General features: G+C 48.0%; 1 protein-coding gene across 5 annotated transcripts in view; it reads left to right on the top strand.

Moving 5' to 3' along the window:
- kat5a (K(lysine) acetyltransferase 5a) overlaps positions 1 to 15,614 on the top strand; it is a 52,089-nt gene that overhangs the window by 25,018 nt on the left and 11,457 nt on the right. For 3 of the 5 annotated variants that reach the window (XM_072246054.1, XM_072246053.1, XM_072246051.1), the window contains 3 exons: positions 6,327 to 6,404; positions 7,906 to 8,154; positions 13,081 to 13,170. In XM_072246054.1, the coding sequence (XP_072102155.1) occupies positions 6,327 to 6,404; positions 7,906 to 8,154; positions 13,081 to 13,170 (417 nt within the window). The remainder of the gene's footprint in view (positions 1 to 6,326; positions 6,405 to 7,905; positions 8,155 to 13,080; positions 13,171 to 15,614) is intronic. The other 2 variants (XM_072246055.1, XM_072246052.1) reach the window with 1 other exon arrangement.

The following is a 15,614-nucleotide window of genomic DNA, read 5'->3' as shown; positions in this document are numbered from 1 at the left end:
TGCCACGTTCCAAAGACATACGGGGTCGGGTTCGTGAGTAGTGGGCACGTTACATTGGCGCCAGAAGTGTGGCGGTACTTGCGGACTGACCCCAGGACAATCCACAGACTCTGTTGGTCCTTGATGCAAGTGATGCATTTCACTGTATGTTTTGCTGTACATGTGACATATAAAGCTAATATCCCTTCTTTAGTTCAGCACAAAGGGGCCTGTTAACATAAAAACATTAGAAACAGAAGCAGGAGTAACCATCTGGCCTGTCGAGCCTGCTCCACCATTTAATAGATCATGTCTGACCTGACTCATCTCCACCCACCTGCCTTTTCCCCATTACTTACTTAACTTACTTTACTTTATTGTCGCCAAACAATTGATACTAGAGCGTACAATCATCACAGCGATATTTGATTCTGCACTTCGTGCTCCCTGGAGTACAAATTGATAGTAAATAGTAAAAATTTAAATTATAAATCATAAATAGAAAATAGAAAATGGGAAGTAAGGTAGTGCAAAAAACCGAGAGGCAGGTCCGGATATTTGGAGGGTACGGCCCAGATCGGGGTCAGGATCCGTTCAGCAGTCTTATCACAGTTGGAAAGAAGCTGTTCCCAAATCTGGCTGTACGAGTCTTCAAGCTCCTGAGCCTTCTCCTGGAGGGAAGAGGGACGAAAAGTGTGTTGGCTGGGTGGGTCGTGTCCTTGATTATCCTGGCAGCACTGCTCCGACAGCGTGCGGTGTAAAGTGAGTCCAAGGACGGGAGATTGGTTTGTGTGATGTGCTGAGCCGTGTTCATGATCTTCTGCAGCTTCTTCCAGTCTTGGACAGGACTACTTAACCCTTAATTCCCCTACTCCTGTTCCTGTGCTGCACTGGTCTTTGATTAAAGGAGACACCAGAACCTAAAAAGAAATGTAAAAGGAAAAGAAGGAAAGTTAGACATTTGACTAGGAAGACTTGTGGCTCTCTGTCACATCTATGCTCAAATCTATGAGGGATAATTTAAACGAATACACTGGAATCCCATGGATCTTTTGAAGACAGCACGTGTTCTAAAGAATTAGCGATCGAGGAGATAATGTTGTATGCTCAGGTATGTCAGAATCAGGTTTATTATCACTGACATATCTATTCTGTAAAGTGCAGGACAGCTCCTCCTGGTCCAACAAGCCGCCTGTCTATCCCTGGCCTTATCACAGGGCAATTCGCAATGACCAATTAAACTACTAACCGCTACGTCTCTGGACTGTGGGAGGAAACCCCCGCGCTCACCGGGAGAATGTGCAAACTCCTTACAGATGACGTCAGAATTGAACTCTGATCTCTGACTGTAATAGCGCCGCGTTAACGGTTCTGCCACTGTGGCATGAAATTTCTTGTTTCAGGCAGCGGTACAGTGCAACACATTTAAAAAAAACTATAAGTTGCGGAAGAAATCTAAATAAGAAATGCAAAAAGAGAGCAAAAATATAATCAGAATTTGATCTTGCGATCACAGTCCCGGATTCGATCTTGTAATCGGAGTGCCTGATCGCTGATGACAAATCGGACAACTGGGCAGGTAGAGTGAGGTTAAAGGGTGGTCAGCAATCGCGGCTGGAATTTATTTACTCATTTAGCGACACAGCGCGGAGTAGGGCCTACCAGCCCTTCGAGTTGCACAGCCACAGCCCCGAGTTACCCCAGTCTAACCGTGGGACAATTTATAATGACCAGCTAACCTACCCGGTACACCTTTGGACCGTGGGAGGAAACTGGTGCAGGAAGTACGGAGACTCCTTACAGAACGGTGCCGGAATTGACTGCTACGCTACCCTGGCGCCCACCTATCAGGTGAGTCCATCGACTCCGTCAACCAGGACGTCGATTGGCTGAGGCTGAACGTCCAGGGAGCATTGGCGCACAGTTAGTGACGATTTGTATGGAGCAATTTAAGTGATCTAATTAGCTTAAGCAATTTATAATAGCATTAAATGCATTGGTAGTATTTGTAGAAATTGTAACCTGCGATCTGTATAAACTACTTACAGTTTGCCAAGTCTGACTCTAAAAGACTCAGGCGCCTCAGGACCCACACCACCAGGAATCAGGAACGGTTACTATCCCTCAACCATCAGGCCTTGTATCAGCGGGGATAATGGTGGGTAAAACCCTCCCCGTCATTGAGCACATCTACATGAAGCACTGACACGGGAAAGCAGCATCCATCATCGGGAACCCCCCACCTCCCATGCTCTCTCCTCGCTGCCGCCACTAGGGAGAAGGTACAGGAGCCTCAGCACTCGCACCATCAGGTTCAGGGACAGTTACTACCCATGAACCATCAGGGTCTTGAACCAGAGGGGATAACTTCACTCACCTGAACATTGAAACGTTCCCACTACATGTGGAATCACTTTCAGAGACTTTCCATCTCATGTTCTTGATAATTATTGCTTATTTACTTATTTATTGTATTTTTAGAGTGCGTTGTCTTTTGCACATTGGTTGTTTGTCAGTCCTGGTGGGTGTGGTCTTTCATTGATTTGTAGACCCGATGTAGATTGGGAGACTGCTTCGCCAAGCACCTATGCTCCACCAGCCAGAAAAAGTGGCATCTCCCAATGGCCACCCGATTTAATTTCACTTTCCATTTCCATTCCAACATGTCAGTCTATGGCCTCGCTACTGTTACGATGAGGGTTGGAGGATCAACACCTTATTTTCCATCTGGGTAACCTCCAACCAGATGGAGAAAATCAATTTCTCAAACCTCTGGTAATATCCTCCCTCCCCCCCACCATCATTCCTCATCCCTTTTTCCTTCTCTCACTCTATCTTCTTACCTGCCCATCAGATTCCCCCTTCTCCAGCCCTGTATCTCTCCTACCAATCAACTTCCCAGCTCTTTACTTCACCCCTTTTCCCCCCCACCCCCTCCCGGTTTCACCTATCATCTTGTAGTTCTTCGTCCCCTCCCCTCCCCTCACCTTCTTACTCTGGCTCCTCATCTTCTTTCCTCCGGTCCCGATGAAGGGTCTCGGCCCCAAATGTCGACTCTTTTCCACAGAGGCTGCCTGGTCTGCTGAGTTCCTCCAGCATTTTGTGTGTGCTGTTTCATTGATTCCATTGCGTTTCTTTGTATTTACTGTGAGTGCCTGCAAGAAGAGTCAAGTTTATTGTCATTTAACTATATAGATGTATACCGTCAAACGAGACAATGTTGGACCAGGGTGTAAAGCACAGTATTACACATAGCACCCACAGTCTGAGTCTGTGGCCTCCGTCGGTCAGAGTGGACCATGGATATTCTGCCCTAGCTGTCTAGGCATGCAATCCAGGGCAGTACAATATGGAGAGCAAGCTGTTTCCCATGTAGCTGGCTGCCCCTCTTCTTTTTTTTAATTTTATTTTTATTTGGATAAGGAATTCACAAGTATCATGTACTTTTTCCACACTTATAACCTTTTCCATTTTTTTATATGTATAAAACTATAATTATTTATACATTCTTAAGTATACATTGAGATGATATAAAAGGAAATTAGACATTTAAATAGATAATTATGTACAGTGGTAATTCTAATCTATTAGGCTAAGTAATGGTATTAGTTGTTAAGAAACATAGTAACAATAGTTTCCATATATCTCTTCTGGACCATTTCTTTCTGGTCCAAAATGTTGTATGTAAGCCTATGTAACAACCGTTGTAGGTGTTTATATCCTAACTTGTTCATGTTTGCTCCTGCCCGCAGACATAATTATCCAATCCCTATGTACTTACTTACTTAATTTTATCATTTTTTATCCCTTTCCCAAATCTTTTCCTTTACTTGTATTAATTCTCTATTTTCCAGAAGAAAACAAAAACAGTAAACATTTAGACTAGGTGTGCTTACGTTAGCAATATTACTGTGTTGATGAGAAGAGCAGTATAAATCATTAGGAGAGTCATCTAAAGTCTGCTCGCATTGGGGTTATATATTCAATCCATTTATTCCAGATTTGATAAAATTTTTCTTTTTGAATTCTCAGGGAGTAAGTCAACTTTTCCATTTTAAATATTTCCAAGATAATTTCGTGCCAATCTTCTAATGTAGGTGGTATTGGATTTAGCCACGTTCTAGTGATTGATTTCTTGCTTGCCACTAAGAGGGCCTGCAGCAACTTTATATCTTCCTTCTGTTCAAGAAACAATACATGCCCCAAATAGAGCATCTCAAAGTTCAGAGGTATCTAGGACCTAAGTACCTTAACTAATGTTCTATGAATACCTTCCCAATATATACTTAATTTAGGGCAATCCCAGAAAATATGTGGCTGCCCCTCTTCACGCATCTGATGGAACGTCAAGAGACTGATACAGTTCGGCACCAGCAACGTTGCAGCAGTTGCCAGTCAGCATTGAACTCAACATAGGACTGTCTTAGGGACTCCAGCTCCAGATTTTCCCCCTTGGGTTTACTCCCAAAGCCTTTCCCCATGAGTGGATACAGCTACAAGGCAGCGGAGGTTTGAGATCAGAGTTTTCCTTCTCCTAGATGAGCTGCCAACCATGGCTGACGAGCCCCGTCTGCCCGAAGCGACTGGTTTTAAGGCGCCAGTAACCCGCCTTTGCCCCTTCTCCTGTCAGTAGAAACAGTTCCACCGGGCTTAGTAGTTAAGCCACTGGTGAAGGCCAGGAGCTGGGCTTGGTTGTCAGAGGCGATTTGAGACGTGCGGCACAGAGAGCATTGAATAAGTAGCGGGAGCTTGTCCCCATTACCACCCCCAGCTGTAACAACCTTAAGGAACCAAAATACTGTGAGGTACAGAACGGATTAACCAGTGACACTTTGAACGCAAACTGGCAGGGAGTGCAGAATCCTAATGGCCTGAGGGAAGAAATTTACTTTCAACTTTGAACTTTGGGTGAAAAAATTCATTTGGTGTGTTGCTCAAGAATCCCAGCATCTGCAGAGTTTATGATTTCCCACTCCCCCTTTGCCTGTAACAATTTCCCTTCAAACCCCCCACAGTTACCCAGAGCACAGTGAACTCCGCCTCGCCACCTCAAGGTAGACCGAGTATCTAAGCTAAGTGTGCTGGCATTGGAGATCCAGAGGAGGTTGAGAAGAATGATCTCATGAATCAAAGGGTTACTGTGTGAGGAGCGATTGGTGGCTCTGGGCTTGTACTTGATGGAGTTCAGCAGAATGAGCAGGGAGCTCATTGAAACTTGTCAAATATTCAAAGGCCTTGATAGAGTGGACGTGGAGAGGATGTTTTCTGTAGTTGGGGGAGTCTAGGACCAGAGGACACAGATAGAGTGGATGTGGAGAGGATGTTTCCTATAGTGGGGGAGTCTAGAAACAGAGGACACAGATAGAGTGGATGTGGAGAGGATGTTTCCTATAGTGGGGGAGTCTAGGACCAGAGGACACAGATAGAGTGGATGTGGAGAGGATGTTTCCTGTAGTGGGGGAGTCTAGGACCAGATTACACAGATAGAGTGGATGTGGAGAGGATGTTTCCTACAGTGGGGGAGTCTAGGACCAGAGGACACAGATAGAGTGGATGTGGAGAGGATGTTTCCTACAGTGGGGGAGTCTAGGACCAGAGGACACAGATAGAGTGGATGTGGAGAGGGTGTTTCCTACAGTGGGGGAGACTAGGACCAGAGGGCACAGACTCAGAATAGAAAGATATGCTTTCAGAACAGAGATGAGGAGGAATTTGTTTAGCCAGCGGGTGGGGAATCTGTGGAATTTGTTCCCACAGACATCTGTAGAGGCCAGTCATTGTGTATAATTAAAGCGGAGTTTGATAGGTTCCTAATTAGCCAGGGGCATCAAAGGTTACGGGGGAGAAGGCAGGAGAATGGGGTTGGGAGGGATAGTGAGTCAGTCATGATGGAGAGGTGGAGCAGACTCGATGAACCAGATGGCCTAATATTGCTCCTAAACGGTATCTTATGGTATTAGCGTGGTTGTGTAGTGGTTAGCACAACACTTTACAATACCAGTGACCTGGGCTCAATTCCCGCTGCTGTCTGCGAGGAGTTTGTACGTTCTCCCCGTGACCACATGGGTTTCCTCCGGGTGCTCTGGTTTCCTCCCACAGTCCAGAGAGGAGGTACCGGTTAGTAGCTTAATTGGTCACTGTAAGTCGTCCAGAGACTCGGCTCAGATTAAATTGGGAGGTTGCTGGCTGGCGTGGCTCGAAGGGCCAGAAGGGGTTAATTCGTGCTGAATCTCAGTAAAAAATAAAATAAACGTGGATCTCCGTTCGCGTGTTGTTTGAGTGCTCTGCGACGGCGAGTCTGAGACAGCTGGGTTACGCCTGACTTGCGATTGTTCCTTTCCTTCCAGCAGAATGGTTCCGCCAGGAGGCCGGTTTCCGTGGGGGCGGGGAGGAAAAGGAAGGCCAACTGCCTGGGCACTGACGAGGTAGAGTTATCTGTTTGCCGTCTCCTCCCTCATCGCTCGTGGGGGGGTGGGGGGGAGCGGTGGCCTGGAGTCCCACTCCCAGGGCAAGCTGGTCCCACGGTACTGCGGGAGGGGCGGCGGGGAGGGTATATTGTACTGTGGCTGGGGAGGGGGGGTGCCACGTTGTGGGACAGGCAATGGGGGTGTGGGGGAGAGTGCCACTCTGTGGAAAGGGCAGTCAGGAGGGAGTGTTATACTGTGGCTGGGAAATGAGTGCGTACTTTGGGAGGGGCAGTGAGGAGGGAGCACTGCACTAGAGGAGGGGTGATGAGGAGGGACCACCGCGCCACTCAAGGGGATGCGAGGAGGGAGCCATTGGAGGGTTGGTGAGGATAGTGTGTTGTAGTGGGGATCTGGTTGAAATGTATAAAATCCTAAAGGGATTGGACAGGCTAGATGCAGGAAGATTGTTCCCGATGTTGGGGAAGTCCAGAACGAGGGGTCACAGTTTGAGGATAAAGGGGAAGAAGCCTTTTAGGACCGAGATGAGGAAAAACTTCTTCACACAGAGAGTGGTGAATCTGTGGAATTCTCTGCCACAGGAAACAGTTGAGGCCAGTTCATTGGCTATATTTAAGAGGGAGTTAGATATGGCCCTTGTGGCTAAAGGGATCAGGGGGTATGGAGAGAAGGCAGGTACAGGGTTCTGAGTTGGATGATCAGCCATGATCGTACTGAATGGCGGTGCAGGCTCGAAGGGCCGAATGGCCTACTCCTGCACCTATTTTCTATGTTTCTATGTACTGTGGGTGGGGAAATGAGGAGGGGGTGTTGACTGTGGGAAGGTCAGCGAGAAGAGGGCGCTGCGATACAGAGGGGTGGCGAGGAGGGAGTGCCGTGCAGAGATGTGATGAGGATAGAGCCCTCATCTGTGCACTGTGGGAGGAGTGGTGAAGAAAGAGATCCGCGGTGCGGGAGGATGGACGAGGAGGTAATGCCCTGGGAGGGCTGGAGATGAGAGGGGCCGAGGGGAGGCTGCTCCAGTCTGCGGGAAATACAGTGAAATGTGTCATTTGCGTCAACGACCAACACAGTCCAAGGATGTGCTGGGGACAGCCTGCAAGTGTCACCTTGCTTCTGGCGCCAACAAGCTGGTCTCCATGATGTGCTGAGCTGCATCTCTGCGGTTTCTTGTGGTCACGGGCAGTTGCCGTAACAAGCCATGAATTGGCAGGGGGTTATTAGTGGATCCAGGCACAGACCACCTCAGGCCTGCCTGTTTCACTCCCCTGCCACGGGTTTTGGGTTCTGTCCCCCTTCCACCGTCTTGTGATGTCACAGTGACGCTGCAACGTGTCTGGTGACATCACGGAGCGTTTAACTGCCTCCTGCCCTCCAACTGTCCGCACAGAACTAAAACCAGCATGGACCACCCCGCACCCCATTAATCCCTCCCGGAACAGCCAGGGAAAGCGTGGGCTCCTCTCCTCTCCTCCCCTCACGCCCTTCCTCCCTTCCGCAGGACTCCCAGGACAGCTCGGATGGGATCCCCTCGGCCCCGCGGATGACGGGAAGCCTGGTGTCGGACAGGAGCCACGATGACATCGTCACTCGGATGAAGAACATAGAGTGCATCGAGCTGGGCCGACACCGTCTCAAGCCGTGGTACTTCTCCCCGTACCCTCAGGAGCTGACCTCCCTCCCCGTCCTCTACCTCTGCGAGTTCTGTCTGAAGTACCTAAAGAGTCTCAAGTGCCTGCAGAGGCACCTGGTGAGTGGACGGGTGAAGCCCGGCGGTCTCTGATGGCTGCCCTGGTGAAGAGTCTTTGCCTGAATCTATTCCCTTCCGTAGATGCTGCTTGATCTGCTGAGTTCCTCCGGCATTTTGTGCATGTTCCCCGAGCTCACTCAACCTATCCCTATGAGCCATGCTCTGTAATCCAGGCAGTATCCTGGTCAAACTCTTCTGCACCCTCTCCAAAGCTTCCACATCCTTCCTATAATGGAGGCATGGAACCAGAACTGAACACAATACTTCAATTGTTGTCTAACCAGAATCTTATAGAGCTGCAACGTTACCTCGCGACTCTTGATCTCGTTGCTCCCACCCCCAACTGATTAATGAAGTCAGCACACCATATGCCTTCTTAACCACCCTATCAACAGTCTACAATCTCCACAAGTTTGTTCTCTCTAAATTTTGTATAGACTGTTGCGTGGTCTATAATATTAATGTAGGAAGGAAATGGAAGTTGCCTTTTAAACTCAAGAGAGAGTTGATGTTTCTGTAGCAGGCAATTTCTTTTTTTACAAGGTCGAGTTGCTAGCTCGATGCTCAACCCAGCACGGATGGAAAGCGTGCCTGGGGAGCGGGCTGGGTTCGAGCTCGGGAGCCTTCGCTCTGAAGTCCGGTGCTGATGCCACTACGCTACCAGCCGGGCATATTAATGTAGTGATACCTTCCTTATTCCTCAGTTCCACCCATAACACCTCACTAGACGAGTTCTCCAGCCTGTCCTGACACAGCACTACTGTGACATTGTCCCTGACTAGTAATGCCACCCCTCCCGCACCGTCGCGTCTGAAACAACGGGAACCCCGGAATATTGATCTGCCAGTCCTGGTCCTCCTGCAACCGAGTCTCACAAATGGTTACAACATCATAATTCCAGTTGTTGATCCATGCCCTGAGCTCATCCGCCTTTCCAGTGATACTTCGTGTATTGAAATATTCGCAGCTCAGAACATTAGTCGCACCTTTTGATTCCTGACTTTGTCTCAGGAATTAACAACATGTGTCTCCACAACCTCTCCACTATCTGTTCTGGTACCCATCGCCCTGCAACTGTAGTTTAAACCGATCCCCCCCCCCCCCCACCCTAGTACAGTACTAGTAAATCTTCCTGCTACGATATTAGTCCCCCTCCAATTTACATGCAAACCATCTCTTCTGTACAGGTCCCACCTCCCCTGGAACCCAGTGATCCAAAAATCTGAAGTTCTCCCTCCTACACCAACTCCAACAGCCACGTGTTAAACTGTACAATCTTCCTATTTCTGGCCTCACTAAAATGTGGCATGGGTAGCACTTCTGCGATCACAACCCTGGCAGTCCTGTCCTTTAACTTAGTACCTAACTTCCTGAACTCACTTTGCAGAACCTCGTCCCTCTTCCTACCTGTGTCATTGGTACCTATATGGACCACGACCTCTGGTCTCTCACCCTCCCACTTAAGAATGTTGAAGTCTCTATCCGAGATGTCTGGGACCCTGGCACGTATCAATCCAGGAATCTCGTTCTCATCCATAGGATCTCCTTTCTGTTCCCTTAACTAATGAATCCCCTATCACCATAGCTCACCTCTTCTGCCCCCCTCCTTTCTGAATCACAGAGACTCAGTGCTAGAGACCTGATCGCTGAGACCTTCCTCTACTAGGTCATCCCCTAGCCAACAGTATCTAAAGTGATGTATCTGTTGTTGAGGGGGATGGCCACAGGGTCACTCTGCACTGGCTCCTTAACCCCTTCCCCTTCCTGACTGTCACCCAGTTTCCTGTGTTCTGCACCTTGGGTGTAACTACCTCCCTATATGTCCTATCTGTCGCCCTCTCCGCCTCCCGAATGATCTGGAGTTCATCCAGTTCCAGCTCCAGCTCCTTAACATGGAGTGTTAGAAGCTGCAGCTGGATGCATTTACCTGCCTTCCCATATCCCACAAGAGGAGCATTTACCTGCCTGGCATCTCTACTGTTCCAACTGTGCATTTATAAATAAGGAAACAATAAATAAACTGGGGAAAAAAATCCACCTACACCTTTTCACCTTCTCTCACTCAAGCCTGTCCTTGCTGAAGCCTTGAAGAGCTACAGCCTGAAATCCCCACTCTTAACACTGCCCACTCCAACGGAGGCTACTTCGTTTGCCTGTGCCTTGCTAAGGGATCCAGATCTCTTTACGGTGATCCTTTTACAGACGGTTTATTGGAGTTGATTGTCGCTGGTATGGATGTACAGGTGTATCGGTGTTCATACAGATGAGTTCATTACACGGTACATTGAGGTAGAACGAGGCAAAGCAGTAACAGAATGCGGAATGAAGTGTAACAGTTGCAGATAAAGTGCAGTGCAGGCAGACAATAAGGTGCAAGCTTATAACGAGGTAGATTGTGAGGTCAAGGGTCTTAATGTACTAGGGAACTCTTATACCAGCAAGGTACGATACTGTGCAAAAGACTTAGGCACATAAAAATACCAGAAAGTTTGTCAACCCTGTAGAATTTTCTCTACTTCTGCATAAATATGACCTAAAAATGTGATCAGATCTTCACGTTAGTCCTAAAACTAGATAAAGAGAACCCAATTAAATGAATAACACAGAAAACATTATACTTCGTCATTAATTTATTGAGAAAAATTATCCAATATTACATGTATTTGTTGGAAAAAAGTATGTGAATCTTTGCTTTCAGTAACTGCTGTGACCCCCCCCCCACCTTGTACACCTTGTACAGCATTAACTTCAACCAGATGTTTCTGGTAACTGTTGACCAGTCCTGCACATTAACTGGGAGGAATTTTACGCCATTCCTCCTCACAAAACTGCTTCAACTCTGGACGTTGGTGGGTTTCCTTGCATGAACTGCTTGCTCCAGGTCCTTCCACGACGTTTCTATAGGATTAAGGTCAGGACTTTGACTTGGCCATTCCAAAACAAGAATTTTCTTCTCTTTGAACAATTCTGTTGTTGATTTACTCTTGTCTTTCGGATCATTGTCTTGTTGCATTATCCAACTTCTATTAAACTTCAGGTGATGGACTGCTACATTCTCCTGTGAAATGTCTTGGTACAATATTGAATTCGTTGTTCCCTCAATGATTGCAAGCTGCCCAGGCCCTGAGGCAGCAAAGCAGCCCCAAACCATGATGATCCTTCTGCCGTGCTTCACAGCTGGGATGGCGTTTTGGAGCTGGTGTGCAGTGTCTTTTTCCCTCCAAACATAGCAGTCTGTATTTCTACCAAAAAGTTCAGCTTTTGTTACATATGTCCACAGAACATTGTCCCGGAAGCTTTGTGGAACATCCAGATGGTCTTTTGCAAACTTTAGATGTGCAGCAATGTTTGTTTTTTGAAGAGCAGTGATTTCCTCCATGGTGTCCTTCCATGAACACCATTATCGGTCAGTGTTTTTCTTATAGTGGATACATGAACAGAGACTTTAGTAGCAAGTTCTAGAGATTTCTGCAGGTCTTTTGCTGTTACCCTTGGATTCTTTTTCACCTCCTTCAGCATTACACGTTGTGCCCTTGGTGTGATCTTTCCAGGACCCCACTCCTCGGGAGAGTAGCAACAGTACTGAATTTCTTCCATTTGTAGACAAGTTCTCTTACTGTGGACTGATGATCACGCAGGTCTTCAGAACTACTTTTGTAGCCTTTTCCGGCTTCATGCATCTCTACAATTCTTCTTCTGAAAGTTGTTCTGATCAAGGCCTGGTGCACATAAACAGACCTTTCTTGAGAAGAGCAAGCTCTGTCAGTAACATGACTTTGTGTGTCTTTTTGAAAGGGCAGGACATCTCTATGACCCACGCCTCCAATCTCATCTCATTGGTTCAACACCTCATCAATCTCATCAACACCTGCCTCCAAATAGCTTTTGTAGAAGGCAATACCCCAGAAGTTGAAATATTTTTTCCAACAAATACATGTAATATTGGATCATTTTTCTCAATAAATAAATTAATAAATATGTTCTTTGTGTTATTTATTTAATTGGGTCCACTTTATCTGATTTTAGGACTTGCGTGAAGATCTGATCACATTTTAGGTAAAAATAGAGAAAATTCTACAGGGTTCACAAACTTTCTAGCATACTGTATAGCTGGCGTGGCTAAGACTTTTGCACAGTACTGTAGTAATCTTATGTATTGTGCAGTACTGCTGCAAAAAAAACACAAATTTCATGACGTGTGAGTGATGATAAACCTGATTCTGATATGGGTCTCTATTGTGGACTGAGAGTGGGAAGGGGGCAGTGAGAATTGTGTTTGGGAAAGGGAGCACGGAGAGGGGAGGGAATCAAATAGCCTTGCCTGGTGTGTCTGCATCCACGCCACTCTCCCCACTCCTTCTTTGCTACCTGTCCCACACCCCTCCCTGCCACGGCGCCCCACCCTCGCTGTTCCCAACATCCTTTGCTTCCGCCAGATTTACAAACTCGCTCTCCATTCCACATTGACAGGTTCAGTACTGTGCACAAGTCAGAGGCAGCCAAGCTGTACGTACGCGCCTAAGACTTTTGCACAGGACTGTCGAAGCTCTCCTTAAACCTGGTGGTATGTGCTTTCAGGTTTTTTTTTTAATTTCTGCCTGATGGGAGGGGAGAAGAAGAGAGAATGTCTAGGATGGGGATTTGGGGGGGGGTGTCTTTGATTATGCTGGCTGCTTTACTGAGGCAGTGGGAAGTATAGACAGAGTCCATGGAGGGGAGACTAGTTTCTGTGATGTGCTGAGCAGTCATTGTATCGGCAGTGGGGACTACAAGAGTGAAACTCTGTGAAAGGAGTGGTTAGAATTGCCAGGTAAGGTGTTTCGTGCAGTTGGGAGATACTGACAGTCCACCGGAACTGTTCTTAAAGAGACAGGTGTCTTCGCTTACACCAACACTACCCATCATTCTACTGTTGTCTCCCTTCAGACCAAATGCAATCTGCGTCATCCGCCAGGGAATGAAATCTACCGGAAGGGAACCATTTCCTTCTTCGAAATTGACGGCAGGAAAAACAAGGTAAAAACACATGTCCGTTGCCCTGTCTTGCCCTCACCGTGCTCACTGGGGGTTAATCGTTTAGGGAGATAAGTTGCTCTAGTAATACACACTACCTGCTGGAGGAATTCAGCGGCTCGGGCAGAGTCTGTGGAGGGAGATGGACAATTGGCGTTTCAGGTCAAGAAGATAAAGACTAGCATCGTTGGCCAGACGTACATCGTGAAATATGTCGTTTGCGTCAATGACCAGCGCAGTCCGGGGATGTGCTGTGGGGGCCCACAAGTGTCGCCACGCTTCTGGCATCAACACGTCCACAACTTACTGCCTTTGGAATGTGGGAGGAAACCAGAGCACCTGAGGAAACCCAGATGGCCACAGGGAGAAGGTACAAATTCTTTACAGACAGTGGTGGCAATTGAACCCTGATGGCTGGTTGCTGGCACAGTAAAGCGTTACACTAACCGCCACGTTATGGTGCTGTCACCACCCCCTGGCCCAGGTGCATAACATTGTAATAAATAGCAGCAACACACACATGACTGATGAACAAAGATTACTGGAAGTGTGAAACTACTCCTGCTGTTCATAGGAATCTACGCTCTATCAGTTGCCTCCAGCACCTAATAAACTGGACGCTGAGTGTCTGTTCGTGGTCTCCTGCTGCTGTAGCCCATCCAGTCCAAGATTTGATGTTTTGTGCATTCAGAGATGCTCTTCTCACACCGCTGTTGTAACGGGTGGTTATTTGAGTTACTGTTTTCTTCCTGTCAGCTTGAACCAGTCTGGCCATTCTCCTCTGACCTCTCCCATTAACACGGCATTTTCACCCACAGAACTGCCGCTCTCTGGATGTTTTTTTGTTTCTCTCACCATTTTCTGTAAACTCCAGAGACTGTTGAGTGGGAAAATCCCAGGAGACGAGCAGATTCTCACGTACTCAAACCCGTCTGACATCAATGAGCATTCCACGGTCAAAGTCACTTAGATCATATTTCTTCCACATTCTGATGTTTGGTCTGAACAACAACTGGACCTCGTGACCGTGTCTGCGTGCTTTTATGCATTGAGTCACTGCCACATGATTGGCTGATTCGTATTAACGAGCAGGTGTGCCTAATGTGTTTATGAATTTTAGATTCAGGTTTATTTATTGCATGTGCATCAAACGTACAGTGAACAAAACAACAGGAAAACAAGCTCTGACACACACAAAAACACACGCCCCAGCCTCAGGCTCTCTCTGGATTCCAGCCTCAGACTTGTGGATTCATAGACATTAGGCCTCGACTTCCCGAGTGGACTCGGGGTTCCAGAGTGGTCGTCGGATTTTAACTTTCCAAGCGGACCCATTGCTTAGGCCATCGGGACTTGACTTCCCGAGTGGACTCGGCTCCGGCCTCACTTCCGGACTGCTGATCGATCTTTGGGCTCCAATCTTCACTTTCAGCTGCTGCACTCGCTGATGATGATGAATGAAACCAGGCCTTGAACGCTGGACTCTCCGATGTCCAAGACCCCGAACGCTAGTCCTTGAACGCTGGACTCTCGGATGACCAGGACCCTGAACGCTAGTCCTTGAACACTGGACTCTCCGATGTCCAAGACCCCGAACGCTAGTCCTTGAACACCGGACTCTCCGATGACCAGGACCCCGAACGCTAGTCCTTGAACACTGGACTCTCGGATGACCAGGACCCCGAACGCTAGTCCTTGAACACTGGACTCTTGGATGACCAGGACCCCGAACGCTAGTCCTTGAACACCGGACTCTCTGATGACCAGGACCCCGAACGCTAGTCCTTGAACGCTGGACTCTCGGATGACCAGGGACTCTCGGATGACCAGGACCCCGAACGCTAGTCCTTGAACACCGGACTCTCGGATGACCAGGACCCTGAACGCTAGTCCTTGAACACTGGACTCTCCGATGTCCAAGACCCCGAACGCTAGTCCTTGAACACCGGACTCTCCGATGACCAGGACCCCGAACGCTAGTCCTTGAACACTGGACTCTTGGATGACCAGGACCCCGAACACTAGTCCTTGAACACCGGACTCTCTGATGACCAGGACCCCGAACGCTAGTCCTTGAACGCTGGACTCTCGGATGACCAGGGACTCTCGGATGACCAGGACCCCCAACGCTAGTCCTTGAACGCTGGACTCTCGGATGACCAGGGACTCTCGGCTGACCAGGACCCCGAACGCTAGTCCTTGAACGCTGGACTCTCGGATGACCAAGACCCCGAACACTAGTCCTTGAACACCGGACTCTCCGATGACCAGGACCCCGAACGCTAGTCCTTGAACACCGGACTCTCTGATGACCAAGACCCCAAATGTTAGTCCTCGAGCACTGGACCTTGCGATGACCGAGAACCTGAATGCTAGGCTTCGAATGCTGGACTCTCCGATGACCAAGACCCCAAATGTTAGTCCTCGAGCACTGGACTTTGCGATGA

This window comes from Mobula birostris, chromosome 28, assembly GCF_030028105.1.
Source record: "Mobula birostris isolate sMobBir1 chromosome 28, sMobBir1.hap1, whole genome shotgun sequence".
NCBI classification, from domain to species: domain Eukaryota; kingdom Metazoa; phylum Chordata; class Chondrichthyes; order Myliobatiformes; family Myliobatidae; genus Mobula; species Mobula birostris.
Note: the sequence above shows the minus strand (reverse complement) of the source record. Positions and strands in the feature narration are given on the sequence as shown.